Source organism: Schistocerca serialis, chromosome 5, assembly GCF_023864345.2.
Source record: "Schistocerca serialis cubense isolate TAMUIC-IGC-003099 chromosome 5, iqSchSeri2.2, whole genome shotgun sequence".
Lineage (NCBI taxonomy): Eukaryota > Metazoa > Arthropoda > Insecta > Orthoptera > Acrididae > Schistocerca > Schistocerca serialis.
Genome location: NC_064642.1, coordinates 97895068 through 97908276, shown reverse-complemented (window position 1 = coordinate 97908276; position 13209 = coordinate 97895068). Strand labels below are relative to the sequence as shown.

At 43.5% G+C, this 13209-nt stretch overlaps 1 protein-coding gene across 1 annotated transcript in view; it reads right to left on the bottom strand.

The window, feature by feature from the left end:
- The window catches only part of LOC126480992 (ribosomal protein S6 kinase delta-1), a 190846-nt gene that overhangs the window by 53248 nt on the left and 124389 nt on the right, over positions 1 to 13209 (bottom strand). Inside the window, exon 9 of the mRNA XM_050104435.1 lies at positions 11369 to 11502. Coding sequence (XP_049960392.1) covers positions 11369 to 11502 — 134 coding nt within the window. The remainder of the gene's footprint in view (positions 1 to 11368; positions 11503 to 13209) is intronic.

The following is a 13209-nucleotide window of genomic DNA, read 5'->3' as shown; positions in this document are numbered from 1 at the left end:
ATGCGTAAATGTTAATTAAAAGTAACACTAGAACTATGAAGCATAAGAAAGGCATATCTGTGAGTGTTAGTTTTGTAGATCTTGTGTGGGTAAGTTGGTAGAATGTGAGGTGGTTGTACCGAAGCTCTTTGATTATATAATGGTAAGACAGAGTTAGGAAAATTGTAAGACATTTCCAGTGGCAGATATGGACTCTGACCACAATCTATTGATTATGAACTGCAAAAAGGAGGGAATTTAAGGAGATGGAACCTGGATAAACTGAAAGAACCAGAGGTTGAACAGAGTTTCAGAGAGAGCATTAGGGAACAATTGACAAGAAAAGGGGAATGAAATACAGTAGAAGAAGAATGGGTAGCTTTGAGAGATGAAATAAAGAAGGCAGTAGAGGATTAAGTAGGTAAAAAGACAAGGGCTGGTAGAAATCCTTGGGTAACAGAAGAGATATTGTATTTAACTGATGAAAGGAGAAAATATAAAAATGCAGTAAATGAAGCAGGCAAGAAGGAATACAAACATCTCAAAAAGGAGATCAACAGGAAGTGCAAAATGGCTAAGCAGGAATGGCTAGAGCACAAATGTAAAGATGCACAGGCATATATCACTAAGGGTAAGATAGATACTGCCTACAGGAAAATTAAAGAGACCTTTGGAGAAAAGAGAACCACTCGTATGAATATCAAGAGCTCATATGGAAAACCACTTCTAAGCAAAGAAGCGATAGCAGAAAGGAGGAAGGAGTATATAGAGGATCTATACAAGGGTGATGTACTTAAAGGCGATATTATGGAAATGCAAGAGGGCGCAGATGAAGATGAAATGGGAGATATGATACTGTGTGAAGAGTTTGAGAGAGCACTGAAAGACCTAAGTCAAAACAAGGCCCCGGGAGTAGACAACATTCCACTAGAACTACTGATAGCCTTGGGAGAGCCAGCCCTGACACAACTCTACCATCTTGTGAGCAACATGTATGAGACAGGCAAAATACCCTCAGACTTCAAGAAGAATATAAGAATTCCAATCCCAAAGAAAGCAAGTGTTGACAGGTGTGAAAATTACCGAACTATCAGCTTAATAAATCACAGCTGCAAAATACTTATGCAAATTCTTTACAGACAAATGGAAAAACTGGTAGAAGCCAACCTCGGGGAGGATCAGTTTGGATTCCATAGAAATGTTGGAACACGTGAGACAATACTGACCCTATGACCGCTCTTAGAAGACAGATTAAGGAAAGGCAAACCTACGTTTCAAGCATCTCTAGACTTAGAGAAGGCTTTTGACAATGTCGATTGGAGTCCTCTCTTTCCAATTCTGAAGTTGGCAGGGGTCAAATACAGGGAGCGAAAGGCTATTTACAATTTGTACAGAAATCAGATTGCAGTTACAAAAGTCAAGGGGCATGGAAGGGAAGCAGTGATTGTGAAGGGAGTGAGACAGGGTTGCAGCCTATCCCCAATGTTATTCAATCTGTATATTGAGCAAGCAGTAAAGGAAACAAAAGTAAAATTTGGAGCAGGAATTGAAATCCAAGGAGAAGAAATAAAAACTTTGAGGTTTGCCGGTGACATTGTAATTCTGTCAGAGATAGCAAAGGACCTGTAAGAACAGTTGAATGGAATGGACAGTGTCTTGAAAGGAGGATATGAGATGAACATCAAGAAAAGAAATGCAAGGTAATGGAAAGTAGTCAAATTAAATCAGGTGATGCTGAGGGAATTAGATTAGGAAATGAGACACTTGAAATATTAAATTAGTTTTGCTATTTGGGAAGCAAAATAACTGATTTCGGTCAAAGTAGACAGGGTACAAATAGACTGGCAATGGCAAGGAAAGCATTTCTGAAGAAGTAAAATTTGTTAACATCGAGTATAGATTTAAGTGTCAGAAGTATTTGTCTGGAGTGTAGCCATGTATGTGAGTGAAACATGGACGATAACTAGTTTAGACAAGAAGAGAATAGAAGCTTTCAGAATGTGGTGCTACTGAAGTATGCTGAAGATTAGATGGGTAGATCATGTAACTAATGAGGAGGTGCTGAACAGAACTGGAGAAAAGAGGAATTCGTGGCAGAACTTGACTAGTAGAAGGGGTCGGTTGGTAAGACATATTCCGAGGCATCAAGGGATCACCAATTTATTATTGGAGGGCAGTGTGGAGGGTAAAAATCATAGAGGAAGACCAAGAGATGAATACACTAAGCAATTCAGAGGGATGTAGGTTGCAGTAGTTACTTGGAGATGATGAAGCTTGCACAGGATAGAGTAGCATGGAGGGCTGCATCCAAGCAGTCTCTGGACTGAAGTCTACAACAACAACTTTCTTTTGGCAGTCTGCTTTCGCTTTGTTGGTTGAAAGTAGAAAGTTAGTACATCTGTATAGATAGGTACGGTGTTCTGTCAGACATGTGCGACAGAATAGACACCACTCATGATGAAGCAGTTAGTGCATTTGTAGTTTCACACAATAAACATGAACAATCAGAACGGTAGAATAAAGATACAGATGTGGAAGTATTAAGAGTCCCATACAACAATTTCATGTGTAACACAGTACAAAAAAAGTCATCACTGGGGTATGAACCTAGGATCCTTGGTACAATGATCCAAAACACTAAGAACTTCCCCACAGAAGCTATCATATTAGGTACTCACAGTTATGCTTTTTCTGTGCTCCATAGTTCTGATGTTACTTTTAATTAACGTTTACACCTATTCTACTGGATGGCAGCACATAGTACAAACTAAATTGGAGTTTTGGTTGATACTCTCTTGACATACAATGTTTGGTAGCAATCTGAGTGTCTGACATCTTGGGGTTTGGAGAGAACCGCTGCTTACCCACTCCCACTCCCAAGCACCTTCCCTTGCTCCTGCCGCCTCTCTCCCTCTACCCACTCCGACCAAAACAACCACCATCCCACCCAAGGCACCGGCTGAAATGCAACCACAGCATTGTATGTTCAGTGGGCACAATGTAAGAGTGTGGTGTGTGTGTGTGTGTGTGTGTGTGTGTGTGTGTGTGTGTGTGTGTGTTCGTGTGTGTGTGTGTGTATAGTCTAGCTTGAAAAGATTTGTTCCAACTCCTAGCAAGGTTTCCCCCCCCCCCCCCCCCCTATTTCATATGTGCCCTTTCAATGACAACGCTTCTGCTATTTGGTGACTGGCCTCCTTTTTACTAAATTATTTACATTTTAACTGAACCTCCCTACTGTATTAATTAATTACACATTTGTATGAGAGGCATTTCATAGATAATGCACAGGTTGGTATTCCTGTGGACTGTCTGATGCAACAACATTGAAAATTATGTCAGATGATGTAGTTGGGAGCTTGAGGAAGAAGCATGTGTCTGTTGTTTCACTGTGTACTCTTCAAGAGAGAAAAATGGATCTTACAGGGGTCTCAGGCACTTTGACTGTGACTGTTGAAGACCAGATGTCGTACATCAAGATCAAAACTTTACAGCAAAAACCTGACAGAAATCCACAGTGCATTACGTGAATTTTGTCATGAGTTTACAGTGCTAAAAACGTCAACAGATGAATTGAGTGTGTGGCAGATGCTCTTGAAGAAATCTTAGCGCAATTTATGAGGAACTCACGGAAGCCACAAAAATTCCTTCAACATCAGTATTGATTTCTGTGAGATAGTCTCTCACTGTTTAACTGCTGTAGACAAGCAGAAACACCTGCACATTGCAGCCTTGCTCAAGCAACAATTCAATCATGAAGGTCAAGAATTCTTGTGTCAAATTGCACTATTGATGAAATGTGGATTAGGAACTTTGAACTGGAGTCCAAATAACAGCCCAATGAGTGGAGAGTTCCAGATCCTCCACATCTAAAAAAATTTTGATGTGCAGTCAATCAAAGCTCAAGCAAATGATAAATTTTCATTTATTATCACCGAGGAATCATCACCATACATAAGAGTCCCATGTGGAGCACATGTCACAGCAGTGTATTATCATAAATTCATGCAAAACCTGTGCAGAAAAGTGCACAAAACCTGACCTCAGTTGCTCGAGACAAGGCCCTCATTTTCCACGACAGTGCTTGCCAGCATATTGGCAATGTTGTTGCCCAAAAACTGCACGAATACCAACGGTTGGTTAGTGTTGTTGAACCCCTCCTTACATCCTGGAAATGAGTCTACCAGACTTTGACTTGTATCCGAAGTTGAAAAGCCTATGCGTGGAAGTTGTCATCTCTCTCTGGAATATCTTTCTACCATCATTACTCGAGCCTTTCAACAGATTAACAAAAGTGATGTCCTATATGGACATACTTCCAGATGCTAGGATTCAGTCACAGAGTAGCACGGAGACTGTATTAAAGGACTGCAAAGAGATATTGAAAACAAAATAAACATGTAAGTAAAAAAATTAGTGTGCATTATTTATAAAATATCCCTCGTATTAGAGTGGTACACACAATTCTGACATTTGTGTGATTTCTTTATATTTGGATTACATGCAGCAATAACATGATGAGGGAAGCAAGCTATTACCATGGGTGAAACCAATGCCAACATTTTTTACACCTACAGATAAATGAAAATATTGAAAAAGGAAAAACAGGAATTTTTTACTGTCTAAATGTCTGAAGAAGCATAGTCTAGTTCATGAACAACCATGACAACACTGGAAAGCTTCCTGCCTACTTATTTACTTTTTAATGTGAGCCAACGATCAATTCAAAGTGCAAAGTAATGTAAATTGGAAAACTGTGAAATGCAGTAACAGAATCCTTTTCCAAGAACACGGCTGCTCATGCATTTAAGAACTGTTGAATGACATGACTGACGGACCTCACTGAGGAACATATTAAAATTTTTGACTTTTTTCATTGTGCGTTCAGTTCCGACAATGTACATACGGTCTTTCACGTGAATCTTCATGTTTTTATGGCATTACGAATTATTTAGGAATAAAGGAAATGACTCAAGAAAAGGCAGAATTGCTGCATCGTCAGTAGGTACACAAACAAAATGTACAGAGCTTGGCTAGCTTTTGGAATGCAACTCCTTTTTCAAGTCTCCCTACATTGTGCTCAGTTGACTGCCAGCTCTTTCCTGGTCCACAGTGAGTGTACCGTGGTGAGGTGCGGGTGTGGGGTGGGATAGGATGATGGATGGAGAGAAGCAGGAGGCAGGGAGGAGGTTGAGGGGAAGCATGTAGCAGCTTATGGGAGAGTGGGGACTTGTCTGTGGGCTAGCTAGAGGTGCAGGTAGAGGGACAAGTGGCTGACAGCTGGGCACACCATTTCATAGATTAGGGCGCGCGCCCACACATACATACACACACACACACACACACACACACACACACACACACAAACACACACACACTATTGGATGGTGGGGGGGGGGGGGGTGAGGGCAGCGAGTTATGTTATTTTTAGGCCAGGAAGGTTATGGGAGCGAAGGATGTTCTGGAACGATGGCTCCCATCTGCACAGCACAGGAAAACTGTTGGTGGTGGGGAGGATCCACATGGCATGGGTTGTGAAGCCGCCATTGAAATCTCTAATGTTGTGCTCTGCTGCATGTTGTGCCACTGGGTGGTCCACCTTGTTTTTAGCAACAATACAACAATTTGGTGGTGGCCATTCATTCTAGTTGACAGTTGTCTCATTATCATACCAATATAAAATGATATGAAGTGGTTGCAGCAGAGTTACATCTACATCTACATTTATACTCCGCAAGCCACCCAACGGTGTGTGGCGGAGGGCACTTTACGTGCCACTGTCATTACCTCCCTTTCCTGTTCCAGTCGCGTATGGTTCGCGGGAAGAACGACTGTCTGAAAGCCTCCGTGCGTGCTCTAATCTCTCTAATTTTACATTCGTGATCTCCTCGGGAGGTATAAGTAGCGGGAAGCAATATATTCGATACCTCATCCAGAAACGCACCCTCTCGAAACCTGGCGAGCAAGCTACACCGCGATGCAGAGCGCCTCTCTTGCAGAGTCTGCCACTTGAGTTTATTAAACATCTCCGTAACGCTATCACGGTTACCAAATAACCCTGTGACGAAACGCGCCGCTCTTCTTTGGATCTTCTCTATCTCCTCCGTCAGACCGATCTGGTACGGATCCCACACTGATGAGCAATACTCAAGTATAAGTCGAACGAGTGTTTTGTAAGCCACCTCCTTTGTTGATGGACTACATTTTCTAAGCACTCTCCCAATGAATCTCAACCTGGTAGCCGCCTTACCAACAATTAATTTTATATGATCATTCCACTTCAAATCGTTCCGCACGCATACTCCCAGATATTTTACAGAAGTAACTGCTACCAGTGTTTGTTCCGCTATCATATAATCATACAATAAAGGATCCTTCTTTCTATGTATTCACAATACATTACATTTGTCTATGTTAAGGGTCAGTTGCCACTCCCTGCACCAAGTGCCTATCCGCTGTAGATCTTCCTGCATTTCGCTACAATTTTCTAATGCTGCAACTTCTCTGTATACTACAGCATCATCCGCGAAAAGCCGCATGGAACTTACATTGTGTGGCTGCTTCCACAGGTGGCCCAGCCCCTGATGGGGTAGGTAGGATACGTCTGTGGCGGGACTGAAGCAGGTGATGCTGGGTGGGTGGATTGGGCAGGTTTTACATCTGGGTCTTCCAGAAGAGTATGATACCTGTGGCAGGGGACTGGGGGGGGGGGGGGGTGTAGTGGTATGGGATGGACTAGGATGTTGTGGAAGTTACGTGGGTGGTGGAACACCACATTCAGAGGGGTTGGAAGTATTTTGGTTATGATGTCCCTCATTTCAGTGCGTGATGATAGACAATCAAACCCCTGATGAAGGATGTGGTTCAGTCATTCCAGTCCGGAGCGGTACTGGGTGACAAGTGGGGTGCTTCTTTGTGGTTGGTTCTTAAGATGGACATAAGAATCAGGTGCATGTGAGGATATGGCATGGGAGATCTGTTTGTGATTTAAGTCTGGAGCATATTGCCTGTCTGCGAAGGCCTTTTGTAGGGCCTGCAGCATATCTGGCGAGGGAGTTCTTGTCACTATAGACATGTCTACCATGGATGGCCAGGCTATATGAGAGAGATTTTTTGGTGAGGAAGGGGTGGCAGCTGTCACAGTACAGGTGACTGATGGGTTTGATGTGGAGCGAGATGTGAGTGGAGGCATCTGAGACGAGATTGACACCTAGGAAGGTGGCAAGATCGGCGGAGGAGGACCAGGTGAAGTGGATGGGAGAGAAGGTGTTGAGGTTGTGGAGGAATAAGGATAAGGTGTCCTGGCCTTGGGTCCACATTATAAAGATGTCATAAATGAGCCTGAAGCAGAGCATGGTTTTGGAGTTTTGGGAAGCTAGGAATGTTTCCTCCGGGTGGCCCACAAAGAAGTAGACACAGGAGGATGCCTTGCAGGTACCCATGGCTGTGCCACGAATTTGCTTTTATACCTGCGATTCGAAGGTGAAGTATTTATGGGTTAGGATGTTGCGAATTCTTAACTTTCAACCTGGCCTCACCATCCTTCTTCAGGTCCCTCCTCAAGAACAACAATCTTTCACCAGAAGAAAAGACTGACCTACACAACCTAACAACTGATCCTGACGTGATCATCCTCCTGGCAGACAAAGGTTCCACCACTGTTGTGATTAAACAGAGTCACTACCTGGTAGAAGGCCTTCACCAGTTGTCCAATACCTCCACCTACAACCTCTACCAAAGAGAACCCAACCCAGAAGGCCAACACAACCTCCATTCCCTGCTGAAATCCTTCAGCCCTTCTTAGAACCCGTCCCCTAAATCCAACTTCCTACTCACCCCAGCAACAGCCCATGCACCCACCTTCTTCTACAAGCTCCCCAAAATCCACCAACCTAACAATCCTGGGTGCCCCATAGTGGCTGGTTACAGTGTCCTCACCAAAAGAATCTCGACCTTTGTTGATCAACATAGCCTACAAATTGTCCAAAACCTAGCCTTCCACATTAAAGATACAAACCACTTCCAGCACCAGCACTCCACCATCCCTAGACCCTTACCTCCCGGATCTCTACTCATCACTGTTGATGCAACCTATGCATATGGCCTTTTCATGACTGAACACTACCTCTAACAATGCCCAGCAGATCTAGACTCACCACTTCATTACTTGTAAACCTAACTGACTACATCTTGATCCATAACTGCTACACCTTCGAAGGGAAAGTATACAAACATATTTGTGGCATAGCCATGGGTACCTGCAAGGCACACTCCTATGCTATCCTCTTCATCGGCCACCTAGAGGAAACATTCATAGCTTCCCAAAACCCCAAACCCATGCTCTGGTCCAGGTCTATTGATGACACCTTTATAATCAGGACCCAAGGCCAGGACACCTTATCCTCATTCCTCCACAACATCAACACATTCTCTCTCATCCACTTCACCCGGTCCTCCTCCACCCATCTTGTCACATTCCTAGGTGTCGATTTCTTCCTCTCACATGGCTCAACTCACATCTTGCTCCACAACAGACCCATCACTCACCTGCACTTTCACAGCTGCCACCCCTTTCTCACCAAAATATCCCTCCCATACAGCCTGGCCATCCGTGGTAGACAGTGGCGAGAACTCCCTCACCCAGTATGCTGAAAGCCTCACAAAAGGCCTTCACAGACAGGCAATACGCTCCAGACCTAATTGACAAACACACCTCCCATCCCATTCCCCACAAACATCTTATTCTTACATCCATCCTAAGAAAAAACCACAAACAACTTTCCTCCTTGTCATACAGTAACACCCTCGACTGGAACGGCTGAACCATGTCCTTTGTCAGGCTGTTGATTGTCTATCATCATGCCCTGAAAGGAGGGACATCCTAGCCAACATACTTCCAACCCGTCTCAAAGTGGTGTTCCACCACCCACCCAACTTCCACAACATCGCAGTCCACCCGATACCACTACCTCCTCCACCCCCCCCCCCCCCCCCCCCCCCACCATTCCCCTGCCACAGGGATCATACCCCTGTGGAAGACCTAGATACAAAACCTGCCCAATCCACCCACCCAGCACCACCTACTTCAGTCCCATCACAGGTTTATCCTACCCCACCAGGGCCTGGGCCACCTGTGGAAGCAGCCACGTAATATACCAACTCTGCTGCAACCACTTCACAGCATTTTACATTGGTATGACAATAAACCATCTGTTAACTAGAATGAATGGCCACCACCAAACCATTACCAAAAACAAGCTGGCCATCCAGAGAGGTACAACATGTAGCAGAGCACAACATGAGAGATTTCAATGGCGACTTCACAACCTCTGCCATCTGTATCCTCCCCACCACCACCAGCTTTTCTGAGTTGCGCAGATGGGAGCTATCCTTACAGCACATCCTTCACTCCCATTACCTTTCTGGCCTAAAAATAACGTAACTCACTGCCCCCTCCCCCCATCCAGTAGTGTGTGTGTGTGTGTGTGTGTGTGTGTGTGAGCACACGTGTGCATGTGAGCCTTCCCCTGCCACAGCACCCCTAGCCAATTTGAGTCCTTCATCAGCTAGTTGTGTGCTGTTATCTCATGCCCTAGTCTACAAAATCAAATGTCCAACTGTCTGCCACCTGCCACCTCTACCTCTACCTGTACCCCTATCTAGCCCACAGACAGCTCCCCATTCTCCCCCAAGCTACTAGACACTCCCCTCCCCCCAAACCCCTCCCTGCCTCTCCATCCCACACCCACCCCATCCCATCCCATCCCATCCCAGTAAAGTCACTGTGGGCCAGGAAAGAGCTGACAATCAACTCAGCACATGGTAGGGTGGAGGCATGTGCATGTAAGTGAATTTGTGTGCATGTTTTTCCTAGAAGCTTGAAAAAGGAAGTTCCTTCCAAAAGCTAGCCAAGCTCTGTACTTTTGTTTGTATGCCTTTCGATGGCACAGTGCTTCTTCCTTTTGGTGAGTCATCCCCTTTACTCCTAAATAATTCATAATTCTCAACCATAACTTTTTGCATATTGCTTTTATGGCATGTTACTTGATCTATAGCATTGTGAGAATTCAGCCGTAATCAAACGTTGTCTTCCTTCAGTAGTTTGGCTATAACCCATTCTGCCATTTTCGGATTGAGGCATTAAGACTGACTGTTAATTGCTTCCACCCTTCTTGTAGGCTGGTAGGAATAACAATATGAATTAAGCCAGATTGCTACTTGTTAGATAGAAGAGATGTTTAAAAGCAGACTGGAATATTGAAAAGTAGACTACTGGATATTTTATAGCTGTCGGACAAAGTTCTTCATCAGATGATGGAGCACACATTCATACATGCACAACTGACGTGTGTGTCCACAGTCATCTCCAGGCACAGTGGCCCCATTGGTGTAAGCAGTGATCCCAGCTGGGGTGGATACTGGGAATACAGAAGAAGTGTTGGGTGGGGAGGAGAGGGGATGGAGGAAGATGTTGTAGCACTGCCTATGGGAATGTGCAGGGACATGGTGGGGACTGGATTATGTGCTGTTAGGAACAACATTGGAGGAGCTGGGAGGGTGAGGGGGAGGAGGGGTGGTGAGAGGGAGGAAGGGGGGTGAGGGGTGAGGTGGGAAGAGAGGAAAGGAAAGGAGCACAGAGAAAGGCAAATGACTATGCAGGTGAGATGGGGGTAACAGAAGGAATGTGTGAAGTTGAAGTAGGAGCACAATGGGTCTAGCGAAGGTTGAAACCAGGGAGATTACATGAACAAAAGGTATGTTGCAACTCAGTTAAGCTATACCTAGATGGCACAGCCTGTGAAGCCAATGAGGTTATATGGCATGCTCCATTTATTTTCATGATGCTGCCTCATTATCAGCTACAGTAACTGTCTTTCCAACGGCCAATACACTGAAAACTTGGAACTTGTCACAGTTTATCAGCATCTAAATTTTTATCTTTATTTCTGTTCCTCTTAAATTTCTCAGTAAGAATTCTACTCCTGAAAGATAACTCTTACAAGATATTCTTTATGGCAATTACGACTACTATGTCACTCTACACTCATGAACCAAACATGTATTTTTATGTAAGCTGATCAGCAGTTGCTAGATTAATTCCCGTAATTATTCCTTTACTTTTTCTTTTCCATATAATTTTTTGGAAATTGTACACATAAATCATATTTGTTTTTATAGTTATTGCACATCCAAGAAAGAACTATGTGAAATGACTTGTGAAACACACAAGTGATTTTGTGTATGGGAGCATTTATAAAAATGTTAGAGCTTGTACATTACTTTTACCACACACATTAATTTGGAAATAAAATTAAAGAATAGTTATTAGGGATGGGATGGCTAAAAGGAGTCTGCATTATAATTTATGAAGAACAATATGAATTTCACTCACCTTGCATGCTGTAGTATAAGGAATACAGCAGACTCTGTATCTATGTAATGGTACATTTTTACCATGTATGGTACATTCTGAGGAAGAATTGTTTTTCTGTTTTGATCGGCAGGACATGGTGACTTGTGCAGAACCTAGAAGTACATTTTCACAGTAATCAAACTCATTGCAAAAAACTGAACAACGAAAAATCCCGGATGGAATAACAATACAGTAGGGTGTTGATTATCTGAACTAACTGGGGGACATGAATGTTAAGAAAATTTGTTTATTCAGATAATCTAACTGTATACTTTTATTTACCAATTTACCAATAAAAACTACATACATTTACAATATCATGACTCTTTTATTATAACAAAGGCATGTACAGTAGGAATGTATGTGGCAAAGCCTATTAAACAAAAAATATGTAACAAATATTCATTTTGCATGTACACTACATACATACAGGATTAGTGCCTAACATCCTTAATTTTGGTTTGTCCAAATAAGAGTATCAACTTACGAGCAGTTAAGTCACTTTTTTTTCAAAGACAGATATCTAACACTTGTCACTTTCCTCTTGAGCTTCAAACCTTCACAAGGCAGTATCCAAACAGATAAATGCTTCAGAAGTAGATGATATATTTTTGCCTTCATTTTCGGGACCACTAGTTACTGAGACGCTGGTGGTGTCAGTTTTATCAGTGACAAGATTTACAATTTCTCTATCCTGCATGATGTGGTACCTTGGATCTGCATTGTCAACATTCATCCATTTTTGAATGTTGTTTTCATCACATCCATGGCAACTGAGTTCGTTTTAGCATATTGATCATTTCGGATGCACATTGGTCAGCCAGAACATCAGGACCACTTACCTAATAGCCGGTCTGTCCACCTTTGGCACAGACAATAGTGGAGACGCATCATGGCGTGGAAGCAATCATGTCCTGGTAGGTCGCTGGAGGAAGTTAGCACCACATCTGTACACACCTAATTCTCAAATTCTGGGAAGCAGGTGATTAGCTCTGACACCATGTTCAATCACATCCCAGATATGTTCAAGCGGGTTAAGGTCTGGCATGTTGAAGGCCAGCACACCAATTGGAAATCGTCACTGTGTTTCACAAACTATTTCATCATCACACTCCTGGCCTTGTGACAAGGTGAATTTTCTTGTTGAAAAATGCCACTGCCATTGGGAAACATGATCATCATGAAGGTGTGTATGTGGTCAGCAACCAGTGTGCAATACTCCCTGGCCATCGTGATGCCTTGCATGAGCTCCACTGAACCCATGGACGCCCACGTGAATGTTCCCTAGAGCGTAATGGAAACACCGCCGGCCTCTCTCAGCCCCAAAGTACTTATGTAAGGGGCTGTTCTTTTGGAAGATGACAGATTCGCGCCCTCCCACTGGCATAACAAAGAAGGTATTCGGATTCGTAGGACCATGCAATGCTCTGCAACTGAGCCAATGTCCATTGCCCATTTCAGTCATAGTTGCCAATGTCGTGATGTTAACATTGGGACATGCATGGGTCGTCGACTGTGTAGACCCACTTTTAGGAGTGTTTGGTGCACTGTGTGTTCAGACACACTTGTACTCTGTCCACCATTAAAATCTGATATCAGTTCTGTCTGGTTTTACTAGTCTGCCCAGACTGCAACATACGACATCTGTAATGAGGAGTGGCCACCCAGCCCCACAATGTCTGAACATGGTTTCACAGTGTGTTGAAGACACTAACCACAGCACTCCTCGAACATCCAATAAGTCGTGCAATATCCAAAATGCTTGTGCTGAGCCTCTGGGCCATCACAATATGCCCTCAGTCAAACTCTGATAGATTGCA